This window comes from Pistacia vera, unplaced genomic scaffold, assembly GCF_008641045.1.
Source record: "Pistacia vera cultivar Batoury unplaced genomic scaffold, PisVer_v2 Contig160, whole genome shotgun sequence".
NCBI lineage: Eukaryota > Viridiplantae > Streptophyta > Magnoliopsida > Sapindales > Anacardiaceae > Pistacia > Pistacia vera.
The window spans coordinates 1149407-1168891 of record NW_022195685.1 but is presented as its reverse complement, the minus strand read 5'-3'; the positions used below and the strand labels follow the sequence as shown (position 1 = coordinate 1168891).

At 34.2% G+C, this 19485-nt stretch overlaps 1 protein-coding gene across 1 annotated transcript; it reads left to right on the top strand.

Annotated features, from left to right (window-relative positions):
* The first annotated feature begins 3241 nt into the window (after nt 1-3241).
* On the top strand, nt 3242-18156 carry LOC116125102 (probable disease resistance protein At1g61300). Its single transcript, XM_031410825.1, has 3 exons — nt 3242-5235; nt 5326-5847; nt 17834-18156. The coding sequence occupies exons 1-3, from the start codon at nt 3249-3251 to the stop codon at nt 18154-18156; spliced, it is 2832 nt and encodes a 943-aa protein (XP_031266685.1). The 5' UTR covers nt 3242-3248.
* The last annotated feature ends 1329 nt before the right edge of the window (nt 18157-19485 follow it).

The following is a 19485-nucleotide window of genomic DNA, read 5'->3' as shown; positions in this document are numbered from 1 at the left end:
CCACAAATTGATGGATATTGAAGGATATAGGACTTGGGTTTGGATTTAATTAAATTGGTGTTTGGGTTCAATGGAAGCAATTGGGTCCAATGGTGTTTGGATTTAATTGAAATAATCGGGCTTAATGGTGTTTGGGTTTAAGTAACTGGGATTAATTGAAATAGTTGGACTGTTGGGTTTTATTGTTAAGAAGGGCAGGCTGTTTTATTCAGGCTAGTTGATTGTTGGGCTATTGGGTTTTATTTATTAATTGGTGGGCTTAATTTAATTGGTAGATTTAATTATATTAATGGGCTAACTGAATTAAAGGGGTTTAATTGTTAAGTGGGCTGACTTATTATTGATAAGGCCCAAAATTATGTTGATTGGGTTTTTGGGTCTTATTCTCTAGTAGGCTGATCTGTAAGTAATGTGGCCCAGATTGTATGATTGGGTTTTTCTTTAAATGCTTTCATTTGCGAACATTGTTTTCCCTTACGTGAATTCTTTCGGTTTGGGGAGTTTGCATAGTGAATAAAGTTTATGTTTGTTCTTATAGATGTTGTTATTATTATTATTCCGAATGGTTTTTTGAATGACAATGATAAGAAGATTATTATTTATAATTGGTGGAGTTTTAGGTGTTCGGTGTTGAATTAGTACTAGACCTAGTAAAACGGTGTGGGCTGGGTACGGGTCAGGCCCAAACGGGTACAGATCCAATGGGTCGATCTAAATGGGTCTAAAATATTGGATTTATACCCTACCCTATGCGGGTACAGGTGGACCCGTAGGTAGACCCCCACAATTTCGGCAGTTTTAATATTTTACAGTTACACCCCGACAATCAAATACTCCAAATTCAATTAAATTCACCACAAAAGTTCACAAGGTACACGAATACAAATACAAACACTCAACCAACAATTGACTTATATCTTACTTACAAATGTTTATTAAATAAAATACACTCAACCAATCTTCAAAAGTTTCATATAGCAGCACTACCAAAGTAATGCCCCTTTCTAACTTATTTCACCCTGTATTTCAGCTTTCATTTTTAAATATTCATAATTATGATTTATGTCATTTAATCACTGAGATTGTTTCATAGAGATAAATGAAATAAAAGTGATGTATTTAGTAACATCTCAACAAGTATTAAAAGTAAAAAATTGATTTGAAAAATATTTTCAGGTTTTAAATATGGAAGAATTAGTCCACACTACTCACTAAGTCACTATATGATTTTTTGTGTAAACAAACTTGGAAATATAACATGAACCCTAAAAATAAAATACCAGAAAATTGAGAGAAAAAACCAGTGCAAGTCATCATTTCTATGCATTCTTGAATACCAATATGTTATTTAGTCTGCATTAAATATAATAATAAAATTGTGATATAAACATACATCGAAATTATTATGTTCAAATGATAAAAGAATGAATGTTGCATGATATCTCAACGAATACTTGCTTCCTTCACGATTCATGAAGTTTATACTATTGTGCTAAATTACTTGATAATCATTATTATTACTTCTCGAAAAATCTTAGATACAATAAAGGTGCCATTATATGTCCAGTAATCTACTCACCCCTTCACTATATTCTACTAATTCATTATACCATACAACATTAATTAACAAAATATAAATATAGACACCATCGCTTAAGCTCAACTGCCCTTAAACTACTTTTCACACATCCACAACAAACAGTAACACATAGAGATAGAGGGAATAAAATTCAATCAAACCAAAATTACAACTTAAAAGTAGACCACACGCAATTAACCAATTACTAGGAAAAAAGTAGCTTTAACAACAGATAAAAAGCAAATCAAACAAACAAAACGAAGTTGCATACAATGGGAAAGGAAGTATTAATAAAAAGCTGCAATAGACAACTAAAAACCCAGTTCTATTGTGCTGTAAACCCAGTTTTCATTTCCCAAATACCTTGGTTTCTAGAATGCGAGAAGGAGACTGACTGATGGTGGGCTGTGCAGCTGACGGCGGAAGCGAGGAACGGCTGACGACTCGTAATCGTAACTCTCAGTCTCACCAAAACGAAATCTTTAAGTCCCTAAATCCCTAAATCGTAATTGTAGCTCTTAGACTCTATAGAGACAATAGAGTGTTAATTGTTATAGAATTTTTTTTTTTTTAATTTATGTGCGTACTCGCAGGTTAAGTCGGCCCACCCGCCAGAAAAACAGGTAGGGCTGGGTACGGGTCTATTTTAAACGGGTCTGTAAAGGAGGATCCGTGCCCTTTTTTTTTGCACGGGTATGGGTCCTCCCGTGGGTATGAACCTGTTTTGCCAGGTTTAGTTGGTAAATATTCAATACTGGCCTTTGTAGACTTTGCAGGCTGTTATTGGTTGTTTGTCCAAATCAGAATTGTTTCAATCTCGTTGGAATTAAGATGCATTGGTGTTTTACGAAATTTATCTGTTCACATGTGAATTAATTATTTTAGTCCTTAGGGTGTTTAGTCTACTTAGTCAAGGATATTTTTAATTTTAACAAACAAAAACGTCATTAAACTTAACAACGTTAGTCTAATACTAACAAACAAAGGGTAAATATAATTTTTCATAAAAAATAAAAACCTTTAATATATAAAGATAAAAGAATAATTTATTTTCTACAAAATTAATATCAACAGCCCCTTAAAATAATAATCCATATATTATTAGACAACCATTATTTGTATCATTCTTATTTAATTAAGAAAATATTTTCGTACTATTAAACTTGCATTCAAAATTCGAGTATAAGACAATACTATTTCATTTTTTTTTTTTTCATCTCTCTCAGAAATAAATTATTGGTTTTGGCCCTAAACATGACAAGTTAACAGCATTATGAGAGTATAAAGGTTTAACTACTCGGGTAAACATGACAAGTCACCAGTACTTGAAGCTTGAAATTGTTTGATTTTGTTTTATAAAATAAGATTTTGGAAAGTAATGTTCTAAAATTTTGTCATTGTTGGAGCTTATTTTTTTTTTTTCCCCCTTTTAGATTTGTAAATTCATCTTCAAAATTGCCTAAGTCATTGTCTGGTCAATTTCCTTTCTTAATTTATTTATATTTAATTTCTTTGTTCATTTTGACTGTCTTAAGACTTCATTTAGATTGGATAGATATAGAAGATAAAAATTATAGCTTATAAATGATGTGATATTTTAAACTTTTTTGGTCTGCTACTGAACATAAAATTATCTTCATTTATATAATACAATGCAGGGGAATTGTCAATGGATCCTGAGACAATTATTGAAGTTATAAAGTGGATAGCTCCTCCCGGTTGTAGATACTGGAAGTACCATAGAAAGTTTAATGAATTCTTGAGTTCTCTGGAAAGAGAGAGACAGGATCTTAGTATCCGCATGGAAACTATACAACAAAGATTGAATGGGGAGCTTCGTTATCATAAAGTAACAAACAAAGAAGTGGAAAGCTGGTTGGGAAAAGCAAAAAAGATCAACGAGGAGACACAGAGAATTGAAGATAAATTCAAAAAAGGCAACTATTTTTTGCGTGGTTGGCGGGGAAAACTTGTTGATGAAAAGATTCAAGAAGTGAAAAGAGTTTATGATCAAGGTGCTTTTCCTGCTGGTTTGGTAATTGATGCTCCTGATGACATTGGATTGCCATTACCAACATCAGAAATGGTAGGTGAAGATAGTGTAAAAGAAAAAATTTTGAAACTCTTGATTGGTGATAGGGTATGCAAGATAGGTGTTTGTGGGATGGGAGGGGTTGGTAAAACAACCGTCATGAAGCACATTCATAATCAGCTCTTGAAAGAGAGAAATAAGTTTGATAAAGTAATTTGGGCAACCGTATCCAAGGAGTATGCTGTTGTTAAATTGCAACAAGACATTGCAACTGCACTGCGGGAAGATTTGTCGAAACATAATGATATAACCATGCGGGCTGCAGTGTTACAAGAGATGTTGCAAGGAAGAAAGAGATATGTGCTAATTTTAGATGATGTGTGGAAGCAAATATCTTTAGAGGAAGTTGGAATCCCCGAACCAACTGTAATGGATGGATGCAAATTGGTTTTAACAACCCGTTCCACAGAGGTGGTTCGATCCATGGGTTGTGAGGAAATCAAAGTTGAGCCACTTTCAGAAATGGAGGCATTTGATTTATTCTTGAGCAAAGTTGGATCTGAGCTTTTGGATATTCCCACTTTACAATCAACTTTGAAACTAATTGTGAAGCAATGTGATGGTTTGCCTCTAGCAATTGTTACGCTGGCCAGCAGCATGAATGGAGAGCGTGATGTTCGTATATGGGAGAATGCATTAAATGAATTGAAAGCACGTATAGGAAGTGTTGAGGATATGATAGATAAGGTACTTGAACGTTTGAAATTTAGTTACGATCGTTTGAGAGATCCAAAAATCAAACATTGCTTCTTATATTGTGCTTTATATCCTGAAGATTTTGCAATTGACAAGGATGAGTTGATAGAATATTGGATTGTTGAAGGATTTATTGAGGAATTGGAGAGTAGAGAAGCTATGTATAACAAAGGCCATGCTAATTATAAGAGACTAGAAGAAAATTGTTTATTAGAAAGCGCGGATCATGGGAATTGTGTGAAGATGCATGATCAGGTGAGAGACATGGCATTGTACATTACTAGTCAGAGTCCTCGATGTCTGGTAAAAGCTGGGATGCAATTGAGAGAGCTACCAAGTGAGCATGAATGGATTGAAGATCTTCAGAAGGTTTCTTTAATGCACAACAACATTTCAAAATTTCGCTTAGATATGACACTTCCTAAGTTTACAGCACTCTCGACCTTGCTTTTGCAATATAATTCATCTTTAAAAGAGATTGATGACTCTGTCTTTACGCTCATGACTGAGCTTAAGGTTCTTGATCTTTCTCTTTGTTATAGTATCAGAAATCTTCCCAATTCTATTTCTGGCTTGGTAAAACTCACTGCATTGTTGCTTAACGGTTGTGGTTATCTAGAACATGTGCCTTCTTTGGCAAAACTTGGGGCTCTGAAGAAGTTGGATCTTGGTTGGACGGGTATTACAGCCATTCCTGATGGACTAGAGATGTTGGTACATCTAAGATATCTTGATCTTTATGCATACCGTATAAAAGAGATGCCTGGTGGAATATTACCAAAACTCTTCCGTCTTCAATACTTGAGGTTAGATTATGCAGTTGCAGAAGCAGAAGAAGTTTCAAGATTGAGCAAGTTGGAATCCTTGGGTATTTGTTTCAGAAATCTGCAAGAATACCACATCTACTTTTCTCTAAAACAACAAAGATGCCTCAATTACTATTATTTTAATTCTGTAGGATTGGGAGATTATTTTCCAGGAGGAAGAAGGGGAAAAGCGGTAGGAATTGGTGGATTGGCAAACTTTGAAGACTCCATTAAGATACCGACTGACATTCGGAGGCTAGTCATTGCAGGCTGTGATGATTTGGGAAGGGTAAGCAATATTTCTTCTTTAAAAGATGCAACTGACTGGAGGACCTGCTGGATTCATTCGTGCAAACAGATGGAGTGCTTCTATTATTTGTCCTCTTACACAACTGCACTTCAGACCCTTGAGTATCTGTTTCTTGAGTACTTGGATAATTTAATTGCAATTCTTGTAGAAGAAATAGACGGAGCTAAATCCACATTGCCAACACCAATAACACCTGGAATCTTCTCTTGTCTTAAAACTGTTCAGATAGTCAGTTGTCCAAAATTGAAGAGACTGTTCCGGCCTAAGTTGCTGCGAAACCTACAAAACTTAGAAGAAATTGATGTTTCGTGGTGCTCAGGACTTGTGGAAATAGTAGCAGCATCAAGTGATGAAGAAGAAGAAGATAAGAATTCTATCAAACTCTCTCTTCAAAATTTAAGATCTATCAATTTGCAATTTCTACCGGAATTAAGGAGCTTCTGTAAGAGTTGTTACGCAATCCATTGTGATTCCCTTAGAAGTATTATTATAAACGGATGTCCAAAGCTGAAGACGATCTCTCCCTTGTTTCCGCAACCTGACAATGGGCAGTCACTTCCTCCCTCCTCCCTTTAATGTCTTATAGTTTTTCCAAAAGAATGGTGGAATTCACTGGAATGGGACCATCCCAACACGAAGAATGTCCTTGAACGCTTCCTTCAGTAAAGTTATAATAAGTTGATTACAAGGTCAGTTAAAATTAAGTTTTAATTTTCTCTCTTTATAACAATGATTTAAATGGGTTTTTTAGGACTTTGCTTATTCATGCCTTCTTCATTGAATTTATAAAATTTACATTAAGATAATAAGTTTTCAATGAATTAAGTTACTTAATAACAACTTCGTCTTAACATTTTTACAGTTCATCAATAAACAAAGAACAATTAAGAGCAATTTATGGAAAGTCTTTAGAAGTTTAAGAATTTCTGCATGATTATTTTTGAAAAACTTTGGTTTACTTACTGAATTAATGTTTATTGTAGCCATTTGTAATTCACTGAGAAATTGTGGCCATTATTCTAGACAGTGTCACGAACACTTAAAAAGTAAGTTTTCTTTCACTTTCACTTTGTATCTCTCATTTATTTTTTATTTTTTTGTTCTTCATCATCTAATTCTTATTTTATTTTTCTTATTTAAATTTTCCTAGGCAGGGCTAGCAGGCTAGTTATTCCTTGCGCAATTTCTTTTTCTTTTATATTTATTACCATCTTTTGCAATGTAAAGTTTGTTTATCGATGTGTTTTTCTTAATTCGTTGTAATATGAAGAAACAAGTATGCGTGTTTTCCTTAATTCACTGTGCTATGAAGAAACAAATATGTGAAGGTTTTACCATTGAAAGTGTTTGGAGTCAGAATGCAATAGCAAAAGATGGTCAACGAATACAAAGTTACAAACAACATTTAATCTAACAACACAGCTTGCACCAAGAAAATCAATACAAATTAAAAAAAAACAAAAATGGAATGACAGATGAAACTTAATTTTGTAAGAGAACATGTCAACTCTCATTTGACAAAACAAGGCAATTTTGACCTTGAATCAGCTTTGCGGATCCAATCACATCCCTTGTTTTTATCTGTGGCAGAATTTCTCTCCCCACTGTCGTGTATTTGTGTATCAAAATAGGACACAAGACAAGCATAAATATTCTTTCATGCCAAAAAATTGAAATAAAAACTTGTGGCATTTTATATAAATATATTAAAGGTGTAACCCAAAAACTTAAAATTGCCCTTCATCGAAAGATAGCCCCCCTAAACCAGCCTACAGAAGAAGTAAATAATAATATAAGTCATAACTTGGATAGATGGAAATCCAAGAGCATGGAGAAAAAGAAGGATAATTATAAGACAGAGTGTATGATACAATTAATAGAATTAGGGTTCTATTCACCATCTTCATTATGTAGTTAAAAAAAAAAAAAAAAAAGGCTGGGTTCTAATACTGGTTTTAACAAAGAGCTGCAATCATTCACATTTCTTTTATTATATAGATAGAAGAAAAACTGACATGGCATTGAGTACTCCTCAAAGACTTCACTATGTGCCATAGCAACGGCTCCATAAACTGATAGTGGAAGAACTGGCAATTCCCCATAGATTGAGAACAGTTAATGTAGAAAAGATATTCAGCAAATTCTAGCTATAATAGATGATGCACTTGCACACTTAAGGTTGTTTTGTACAAGGGTTCAAATTGCCCAGATGGCTTTATTTCCAAAGGAACACTATCACCGCTATTCCTTTCAAGACCGCTGTCCGTCAGAATGGCTTGTTCAGTGCAACTTCGTCTTGTCCCGTCATATGCTCCATCAATCACCTGAAAATTTGCCTATTCTATCAAGAGAGAATGTATTGTCCAATAATTCTAAGCTTTCCTTGTTAGGAAAAGAAAAAGAAAAATTCAAAAAAAAATTGTCTTTTAACCATGGTATCAGCAGGACTACCAGAATTCCATGGAAAAGTTCAGCACATTAGAAGAAATCCATTGATTAATCCTCAACAAAAAGATCCAAGTCAATAACAAAGCTTTTTTTTGAGAATTTGATTACTTACCTAGTTATAATTACATGTAAGTTTTTGGAGAAGGTAAAGGAAGAAATGAAATGACGCGCAAACATACCTGGATTGTGGCGGTTTTCCTCTGTTCACCCCCAGCTTCTGGGGAAAATGATGAACCATCTCCTTTCTCAATGGTAAGTTCAACAGTTCCTCGCCCTGTTAGCCTACAAATGAAAGAGCATCAGTTTCAAATTTCAGGACAGATGATAAAAACAAAAGGTCTACTTATCTTTCACAACAAAGTTCATCACGTTTCAATCAAATAAGTCAATTTTTTATCACAGAGCAGCTAAAGAAACAAATTAGAATTCTAGCACTGAAAGGAATGGTAATTTAAAAAGGTTCCAGTATAGGAATAAATAGTTACAATAACACCAGTTTCCATAATATGCATATAGCAATGCTCATTGAAATAGAGACTAAAAAATAAACAAATCATTCTTGGAGATGACTGACCTTGGATATTTCAAGTATTGCTCAGGCAACAAAAAGGACAACCCAGGAGCCTGTTGTAACCAATAATCAGTGAGATATTTAACATGCTCACATAGTCCTAATTAAATTTCTACTTGCTATTACTGAATTTAATGGCAAATTTATCGCAGATAAATATTATCAATGAAGTGGTTAAAATTTAAAGAAATTATGACAATTCATTTATCAAATATATATGCTGTTCATGCATCGGAAATGTAATATGCTATTAGCAGAACAACTGCACTTGCCTGTAGCAACTCCAATTCTGCAACAGTATCAGAGATGCCGCAAGGCCAACTGATACTTTATCTGGGTCCTGATCCTTAATAGAGTTTAGGAGTGCTTGCAATCCACCCTATTGAAAAGAGAAAACTGAAATATCATTCCAGTGGGTTCAGAAATGACCCTGTAAAATGAAGATTTTGTGGCGTCTTATATTAGATTTTCAAGACATTATTCCCAGGCAGACTAAAGCCATGTCAAGACATTATTCCCAGGCAGACTAAAGCCATGAAATGAGATGCATTAAAATAAAAAAGAAATAAGAAAGTTTTCGTTCTTCAGTGATAGGATGCTGTTTTCAGGTCATGCACCTATGAATTAGTCCAACTGCATATCTGAAAGGGATACCAAGTAGACTTGACCCCCAAAAATGCACATCAAAACGAGTAGAAGGAATATCTAAAATGCTTGTAATAGTCAAACGACCTAACTAAGATCTTCATATAATAATCTTTTCACAGTCAATCTAGCACTAGCAGTAGTTAGGGCATATGAGTCATGGCAAATAGAAGAAGATTTAATATGAATCGGGTTGTTTTTCTTTTCTAAAGTCAATTTCAATTTCTTCTTTCAGATTAAAGTCTTATACGTTCCATCAATGAGTGATGCATACAGTTCAGAACCCCTTTCCTTTAGATCCGTTGGGATACTAGCGAGTATAGAATCCTTTTCATCCGTTACTATCTGAATTCGGAAGAATGAAAATTATCCATTCGGAATCATAATATCCGCTCTACAAGAGGAGAAAAGAACAGAAGGGAAATGTATTAAAATAAAGAAAACTACTTGAAAAAAAAATAATGGCATGAATGAAGAGAAGAGTTTAAGGTTTCAGAAGTAAATGAATTTAACAAGATAATACTTCCGATTATGTGTTCTTTCTGAGAAAACAATAGCAATGGAGAAAACTTTTCTAAATCAAATAGCAATCTGCATTAGCAGGAAACAACAGAAGAGGTACGGTAATTGGTAGCAAAAACAACAAAACAAGGCGATTTTGACCTTGAATTAGCGTTGCAGATCGAATCAAATCCCCAGGTTTCATCTGTGGCAGAATTTTTCTCCTACTGTCAGTGCATCTATGTATCAAAATAGGACACCAGACAAACATACATATTCTTCTATACCAAAAAAAATTTAATTAATAAACCTTGTGGCATTTTATGTAAACCTATTAAAGGTTAAAGATGTTACCTAAAAACTGAAATTGCCCTTCAGGGAAAGATAGCTCCCCTAAGCCAGCCTATAGAAGAAGGAAATAACAATATATGTCATAACTTGAATAGATGAAAATCCAAGAGGATGGAGGAAAAGGACAATGTTAAGAAGTGTATGATACAATTAATAAAATTAGGCTTTTATTTTATTTTTTTGATATGAATTGAGATATTTCTAGTAATGGCTCTTTTTGATTGATATGTTTTCTCATGTGAAAGGGTTTATTTTATAATTTTAACTCTAAACCTTATTTTCTTTGTAATATCTTTAATTGAATTTTTAAATCCGAAAACTTTTGCCATTTAGTATTAAACTGTTGGAGGGTTGCACATGAAATTGACTTTATGCTTTGATTGATCGCATATATTAGTTCTCTTATAAATAACATAGATTTAATATATATATATAATCAAAAGACTAACCTATTAAATGCAGAAACTCATCTCTTTATAGATCTAAGACCTCCCTAATGTGCTTTCATGGTTTACCTTTGGAAGGGAACACCGTAGTACTTATGCCTACTTTCCTGCTTTGATACCAATTGTCAAGACTTTATTTGGAGCGCGCACCCTTAGAGCTTAAACAATGACAGTTGGCTTTAGGTAAGCTTGAAAACACACACACAAAGAACACGATATCTAACGTGGTTTGACATAATTTGCTTACATCCATGAATAAGAAAAATTTATTATAGTTTCATGAGCAAAACATACTAGAGTACACAACTGCACAAACATTTATATCCAATACCTTGTGTTCTCACATCCACTCATAACTGTGAATTGGTTTTCACCCCCCCAGATTAGTATATGAGATATTTTATTTATTATCAGATTCATATTTTCTAATAGGACTCTCCTAATTATGTTCCTAATAGAATTCGCATCCTTATATAAGTTGTATTTGGTAAGAAATATAGGGTTATTTTGTTTTATTGTTTATTAAGGGTAGAATAGTCTTTTCATTATTTTCCTATCTTTTCAGTTTCATTTGTTTGTTGGAAGTTGAATTTGTCCCACATCGCCCTAATATTGGGCTGTTATGGTATATATAAGTGATTGTGCTCCCTCTTCCCTCTAACTAGCTTTTGAGAGTGAGTTCTACCCAAGCTCACTTTATCATGGTATTAGAGTCACGGTTGTTTTTCTCCCCTCTTTGGTTGGGGCGATGATGGGTTTGGACCCCGACCTTGCACGTCAAACGTGAGGGAGAGTGTTAAAAGTTGAATTTATCTCACAACACTCCAATAGTAGGCTGTTATAGTATATACAAGTGATTTGGTTCACTCCTCTCTTGAGCTAGCTTTTGGGCTTGAGTTCTACCCAAGCCACTTTATCAACCTTATTAAATTAACTTTCCAAAGATACAAGCTTCTGCCTATGGCACACGAGACCACTCCTCATACTGTTTAACGTGCGTCTTAGCAGCCCCAGCGTTACCTACACAAGCTCACGGGAGACCTCTTCGGCCAAGGTCGCTTAGAAGGGAACACCACAGTGTTTACGCTTTCTTTCCTGCTTTGGTTCCAACTGTTCAGACCTTATTTGGATCGAGTTGTAATACTCTGTAATTTTACGGAATTTTTTCAAATTTTATTTTGTGATTTTTGGCGGTCTAGTGTAAATAATTAAAACTTTTATGGGGGTATATGTAGTATCCGAAACGAGAGGGGACTGAAGGTAATTTGCCAGATATTTTGATGAATAGTGTTCGCTCAAAATAAGAAGAGATGAGGAAAGAAAGAAAAAGGAGCACAAGAAGAGAGAAAAAAGGGGAGAGAAACGAAGAGAAAGAAAAAGGAGAAAGGAAAGAGAGGAGAGAAGAAGAGAAAGAAAAGAAGAAGGGAGTTGGGCCGAGAGGAAGAGTGGGAGAAAGAAAGAAGAAGACTTAGCGAGGTGAGTGGATCAAACAGAATCTTCCACCAAAAGCTTAAATCTCTATTTTGCATGTGAAGTTATGATTTTTAATTTAATGTTCTGATGAAATTTGACTTAATTGTGAAGTTGTTTAAAATTGTCTTTTCTTTATGCTTTGGTTGAACTTTAGAAGCGTGGGGTTGTGTTTTGAGTGAGATGTTTTCCATGTTTTGGCTGAGTTGAGCTTTAGTTTGGGAAAAGTTGTTATCTAAAAAATGCTTGTTATTTGTCTTTGTTTTGATGGTTTATTTTGGTTCTCTTTCTTATATATATGGAGTTAAATTGGTATGTATATATAAGTATTTTTATATCTTGTACTTGATTGGAAAAGCACATGACCGGTCGTGCGTCGATCTGACCGTTTTTGGTCAAATCCATCACAGACTTGGCCAGAAACGGTCAGATCTATGGCTAGAGATCTAGCTATTGACGGTTAGATTTTGGCTGAGATTTGGCCGAAAATATCTCTGGCCATAGATTTGGCCGGAAATGGCCATATCGGCGCACAATCGGCCAGATCCAGCGGATCGTACACCATTCCGATGGCAGTCAACTGCTGTCCAGTGGTAGTGGCTGGCTGTCTTCTTGGATGGCTGGGATGCTTTAGTTAATTTTTAAACTTTGATCGTGGGAATATTTAGCTAAATTAAAAAATGTAGAGGTTAAAAAAATAATCTTAAACATTTTCAGAAAATGTACCGGACAACTATTCTATTTTAAAAAAATATATCAAACAACTATTTAGTATTTTATCAAACTCTGATATACCTTTCAAATATTCTATCATTTTCATAATATGATCCAAATTGATTTAATCAAACTCAATTCAACTTAAAATACTTTTTTAGAATAACATTTTTCAGATAATCTATCAAACACCCATTCTGTTTTGAGTGGGAAATAAGAATTGGTTAACTAAAGAATGGACAGCTTGCTTGTTGGGTGAAATTTTTGGGCGTTGTCTGCTGTGGTTGTCTTTATGGAACTGGAAAGAATGGGTGAGAGACAAATGTTTGGCTTGTTTATAAATTCTCAAGTTAGACTCCCTTTGTTGGTGGAATTGTTATAATAAAGAAAGTTCTTTTATCTATTGTATATGTATTTTAATATGTTTATGGAGTCCATGAATTGATGGATATTGGAGGATATAAGACTTTAGATTTAATTAAATTGGTGTTTGGGTTCAATGGAACTAATTAGGTCCAATGGTGTTTGGATTTAATTGAAATTATCGGACTTAATGGTGTTTGGATTTATGTAAATGGGCTTAATGGTGTTTGGTTAATTGAAATAGTTGGGCTGTTGAGTTTTATTGTTTAAAAGGGCCAGCTGTTTTATTGAGGCCCAGTTGATTGTTGGGTTATTAGGTTTTATTTATTAATTGGCGGGCTTAATTAAATTGATGGGCTAACTGAATTAAAGGGGTTTAATGTTTAAGTGGACTGACTTATTATTGATTAGGCTCAAAATTTTGTTGATATGGTTTTTGGGTCTTATTCTCTAGTGGGCTGATCTATAAGTAATGTAGCCCATAATGTATGATTGGGTTTTTCTTTAAATGCTTTCATTTGCGAACATTGTCTTCCCTTATGTGAATTCTTCCTTTTTGGGGAGTTTGCATAGTGAATAAAGTTTGTCTTTGTTCTTATAGATGTTGTTATTATTATTCCGAATGGTTTTTTGAATGATAATGATAAGAATATTATTATTTATAATTGGTGGAGTTTTAGGTGTTCGTTGTTGAGTTAGTACTAGACCTAGCAAAACGGTCAGGTGGACTGGGTACGTGTCAGGCCCAAACGGGTATGGATCCAAGGGGTCGATCTAAACGGGTCCAAAATATTGGACCCACACCCTACCCTATGCGGGTAGGTACACCCCCACAATTTTTGTAGTTTTAATATTTTACAGTTACACCCCTACAATCAAATACTCCAAATTCAATTAAATTCACCACAAAAGTTCACAAGGTACTCAATTTCTCATAAATTTAAGACTAGCAAGCATATAGAAAACAAATACACAAATACAAACACTCAACCAACAATTAACTTATATCTTACATACAAATGTTTATTTAATAAAATACACCCAACCAATCTTCAAAAGTTTCATATAGCAGCACTACTAAAGTAATGCCCCTTTCTAACTTATTTCAGCTTTCATTTTTTAAATATTCATAATTATGATTTATGCCATTTAATCACTGAGATTGTTTCATAGAGATAAATGAAATAAAAGTGATGTATTTAGTAACATCTCAACAATTATTAAAAGTAAAAAATTGATCTGAAAAATATTTTCAGGTTTTAAATATGGAAGAATTAGTCCACACTACTCACTACGTCACTATATGATTTTTTGTGTAAACAAACTTGGAAATATAACATAAACCTTAAAAATAAAATACCAGAAAATTGAGGAAAAAAAAAAAAAAACAGTTCAAGTCATCATTTCTATGCATTCTTGAATGCCAATATGTTATTTAGTCTACATTAAAATAATAATAATAATAATAAAAATGTAATATAAACATACATTGAAATTATTATGTTCAATCAGACCAAAATTACAACTTAAAAGTAGTTGATAATACATTGAAAACAAACAAATTTCAGAAGAACAAAAACAAAGCATAAGGAGCTCCAACTAGTTAATTAAACAAGAATGATACAAATAATGGTTGTCTAATAATATATGGATTATTATTTTAAGGGGTTGTTGATCTTGTTCTCTCTCATATATCATTAGACAACCATTATTTGTATCATTCTTATTTAATTAACAAACTATTTTCGTACTATTAAACTTGCATTCAAAATTCGAGTATAAGAATTATTCTCTCAAAAATAAATTATTGGTTTTGGCCCTAAACATGACAAACAGCATTATGAGAGGATAAAGGTTTAACTAGTCTAGTAAACATGACAAATCACCAGTACTTGAAGCTTGAAAACAGAATTCATTGTTTGATTTTGTTTTATAAAATAAGATTTTGGAAAGTAATGTTCTAAAATTTTGTCATTGTTGGAGCTTATTTCTTTTATTATTATTTTTTACCTATAGATTTGTAAATTCATCTACAAAATTGCCTAAGTCATTGTCTGGTCAATTTCTTTTTTTAATTTATTTATATTTAATTTCTTTGTTCATTTTGATTGTCTTAAGACTTCATTTAGATTGGATAGATAAAGAAGATAAAAATTATAGCTTATAAATGATATGATAATTAAAACTTTTTTGGTCTGCTACTAAACATAATTCCTTATCACCATTTATATAATACAATGCAGGGGAATTGTCAATGGATCCTGCGACAATTATTGAAGTTATAAAGTGGATAGCTCCTCCCGGTTGTAGATACTGGAAGTACCATAGAAAGTTTAATGAATTCTTGAGTTCTCTGGAAAGAGAGAGACAGGATCTTAGTATCCGCATGGAAACTATACAACAAAGATTGAATGGGGAACTTCGTTATCATAAAGTAACAAACAAAGAAGTGGAAAGTTGGTTGAGAAAAGCAGAAAAGATCTTCGAGGAGACAAAAAGAATTGAAGATAAATTCAGAAAAGGCAACTATTTTTTGCGTGGTTGGCGAGGAAAACTTGTTGATGAAAAGATTCAAGAAGTGAAAAGAGTTTATGATCAAGGTGTTTTTCCTGCTGGTTTGGTAATTGATGCTCCTGATGACATTGGATTGCAATTACCAGCATCAGAAATGGTAGGTGAAGCTAGTGTAAGGGAAAAAATTTTGAAACTCTTGATTGGTGATAAGGTATGCAAGATAGGTGTTTGTGGAATGGGAGGGGTTGGTAAAACAACCATCATGAAACACATTCATAATCAGCTCTTAAAAGAAAGAAATAAGTTTGATAAAGTAATTTGGGCAACCGTATCCAAGGAGTATGCTGTTGTTAAATTGCAACAAGACATTGCAATTGCATTGGGGGAAGATTTGTTGAAACATAATGATATCACCATGCGGGCTGCAGTGTTACAAGAGATGTTGAAAGGGAAAAAGAGATAAGTGCTAATTTTAGATGATGTGTGGAAGGAAATTTCTCTAGAGGAAGTTGGAATCCCCGAACCAGCTGTAATGGATGGATGCAAATTAGTTTTAACAACCCGTTCCATGGAGGTGGTTCGATCCATGGGTTGTGAGGAAATCAAAGTTTCAGAAATGGAGGCATTGGATTTATTCTTGAGCAAAGTTGGATCTGAGCTTTTGGATATTCCCACTTTACAATCAACTTTGAAACTAATTGTGGAGCAATGTGGTGGTTTGACTCTAGCAATTGTTACGCTAGCCAGCAGCATGAAAGGAGAGCGTGATGCTCGTATATGGGAGAATGCATTAAATGAATTGAAAGCACGTATAGGAAGTGTTGAGGATATGGTAGATAAGGTACTTGAACGTTTGAAATTTAGTTACGATCGTTTGAGAGATCCAAAAATCAAAGATTGCTTCTTATGTTGTGCTTTATATCCTGAAGATATTGTATTTGACAAGGAGGAGTTGATAGAATATTGGATTGAAGGATTTATCGATGAATTGGAGAGTAGAAAAGCTATGTGTAACAAAGGCCATGCTAATTTGAAGAGACTAGAAGAAAATTGTTTATTAGAAAGCGCGGATCATGGGAAAAGTGTGAAGATGCATGATCTGGTGAGAGACATGGCATTGTACATTACTAGTCAGAGTCCTCGATATCTGGTAAAAGCTGGGATGCAATTGAGAGAGCTACCAACTGAGCATGAATGGACTGAAGATCTTCAGAAGGTTTCTTTAATGCTCAACAACATTTCAAAATTTCGCTTAGATATGACACTTCCTAAGTTTACAGCACTATCGACCTTCCTTTTGCAAGTTAATTCATCTTTAGAAGAGATTGATGACTCTGTCTTTAAGCTCATGATTGAGCTACAGGTTCTTGATCTTTCTGGTTGTGAAAGTCTCATAAATCTACCAAATTCTATTTCTGGCTTGGTAAAACTCACTGCATTGTTGCTTAACGGTTGTTCTCTTCTAGAACATGTGCCTTCTTTGGCAAAACTTGGGGCTCTGAAGAAGTTGGATCTTGGTGGGACGGGTATTACAGCCATTCCTGATGGACTAGATATGTTGGTACATCTCAGACATCTTGATCTTTATGCATACGGTATAAAAGAGATGCCTGCTGGAATACTACCAAAACTCTTCCGTCTTCAATACTTGAGGTTAGATAATGCAGTTGCAGAAGCAGAAGAAGTTTAAAGATTGAGCAAGTTGGAATGCTTAGGTATTCATTTCAGAAATCTGCAAGAATACCACATCTACTTTTCTCTAAAACAACAAAGATGCCTCAATTACTATTCTTTTAATTCTGCACGATTGGAGCGTTCTTCTCTAGTAGGAAGATGGGAAAAAGCGGTAAGAATTGTTGGCTTGACAAACTTTGGAGACTCCATTAAGATACCGACTGACATTCAGAAGCTATTCATTGATTGCTGTGATGATTTGAGAACGGTAAGCGATATTTCTTCTTTAAAAGATGCAACTGACTGGTGGATCTTCTGGCTTTATTTGTGCAAACAGATAGAGTGCTTCTATTATTTGTCCTCTTACACAACCGAACTTCATACCCTTGAGCATCTATTCCTTTATGAATTGGATAATTTAATTGCAATTATTAGAGAAGAAATAGACGGAGCTAAATCCACATTACCAACACCAATGACACCTGGAATCTTCTCTTGTCTTAAAAGAGTTTCGATATGGGTTTGTCCAAAATTGAAGAGACTGTTCCCACCTAAGTTGCTGCGAAACCTACAAAACTTAAAAGAAATTACAGTTTGGCGTTGCTCAGGACTTGTGGAAATAGTAGCAACATCAAGTGATGAAGAAGAAGAAGATAAGGAAGCAAGTAAGAATTCTATCAAACTCTCTCTTCCAAATTTAAGATCTATATTTTTGAGTAATCTACCGGAATTGAGGAGCTTTTGTAAGAGTTGTTACGCAATCCATTGTGATTCCCTTAGAAGCATTTGTATAGTCGAATGTCCAAAGCTGAAGACGATCTCTCCCTTGTTTCCGCAACCTGACAATGGGCTGCCATCTCCTCCCGCCTCCCTTGAAATTCTCATAGTTCGTCCAATAGAGCACTGGAATTCACTGGAATGGAGCCATCCCAACACGAAGAATGTCCTTGAACCCTTCCTTCTGAAGTCAAGTTAAAATAAGTTGATTACAAGGTTAGTTAAAATTAAGTTTTTATTTTATCTCTTTATAACAATGATTTAAATTGATTTTTACGACTTTCCTTATTCATCTCTTCTTCATTGAATTTATAAAATTTACATTAATGGTTCTTTGTTTAATTAGATAATAAATTCTAAATGAATTAAGTTTAAATGGCCTCACTTAATAATAACTTGGGCTTAACATTTACAGTCCATCAATGAACAAAGAACAACTAAGAGCAATTTATGAAAAGTCTTTAGAAGTGTAAGAATTTTTGCAAGATTTTTATTGAACAACTTTGGTTTACTAAATTAATGTTTATCGTAACTATTTGTAATTCACAGAGAGATTGTGGCCATCATTCTAAGTAGTGTCACGAACACTCATAGTAAGTTTTCTTTCACTTTCACTTTGTATCTCTTATTTATTTTATTTTTTTCTTCATCATTTGATGCTTATTTTATTTTTCTTATTCCAATTTTCCCAGTATCATGGGTTGGGAGTTTCACACCCAAAAGACTAATCTATTAGGTGAAAGAACTTCCCCCATTTATAAGCCCAAGACTTCCCCAATACGCTTCCAATGTGGGATTGGTTACATTCTCTCCCACCCAATCCTGTGACGCCCTCGTCACAGGTGGGGCTCCTTACCTACCCATCCACCTCACTCTCATGTGGACCCACAATCACACGTGGACGCCCCTGCGTGGGTGCCTAGCGGGACATCGAAAGACGGATTGGGTCTGCTTTGATACCACTTGTCATGGACTGGGAGTTTCACACCCAAAAGGCTAATCTATTAGGTGGAGGGATTCCTCCCATTTATAAACCCAAGACCTCTTCAATACGTTTCCAATGTGGGATTGGTTACACTAGGCAGGGCTAGCTAACTAGTTATTCCTTGCGCAAAGTCTTTTTCTTCTATATTTATTACTATCTTTTGTAATGTAAAATTTGTTTATCGATGTCTTTTCCTTAATTCACTACTATGAAAAATAGATATGTGTGTTTTGCTTAGTTCACTGTACTATGAAGAAACAAATATGTGAAAGTTTTACCATTGAAAGTGTTTGGAGTTAAGACTACAATAGCCAAAGATGGTTAAATGAATACAAACAACATTTAATCTAACAACACAACTTGCACCAAGAAAATCAATACAAATTACAACAAAAATCAAATAAAAAAACAAAAATGGAATGGAAGATGAAACTTAATTTTGTAAGAGAACATATCAACTCTTATTTGACCTTGAATTAGCTTTGCAGACAGAATCACATTCCCTGTTATTATCTCTGGTAGAATTTTTCTTTGCATTGTCGT

Bases quoted from the DNA above. Each gene is read 5' to 3' on its own strand.
- LOC116125102 (XM_031410825.1), top strand. From the start codon at position 3,249: ATGGATCCTGAGACAATTATTGAAGTTATAAAGTGGATAGCTCCTCCC. The intron at 5,236-5,325 runs GTATTTGTTTCA...TTAATTCTGTAG, and splicing joins GAGCAAGTTGGAATCCTTGG to GATTGGGAGATTATTTTCCA. The intron at 5,848-17,833 runs ATAAGAATTCTA...AAGAAGAAGAAG, and splicing joins AAGTGATGAAGAAGAAGAAG to ATAAGGAAGCAAGTAAGAAT.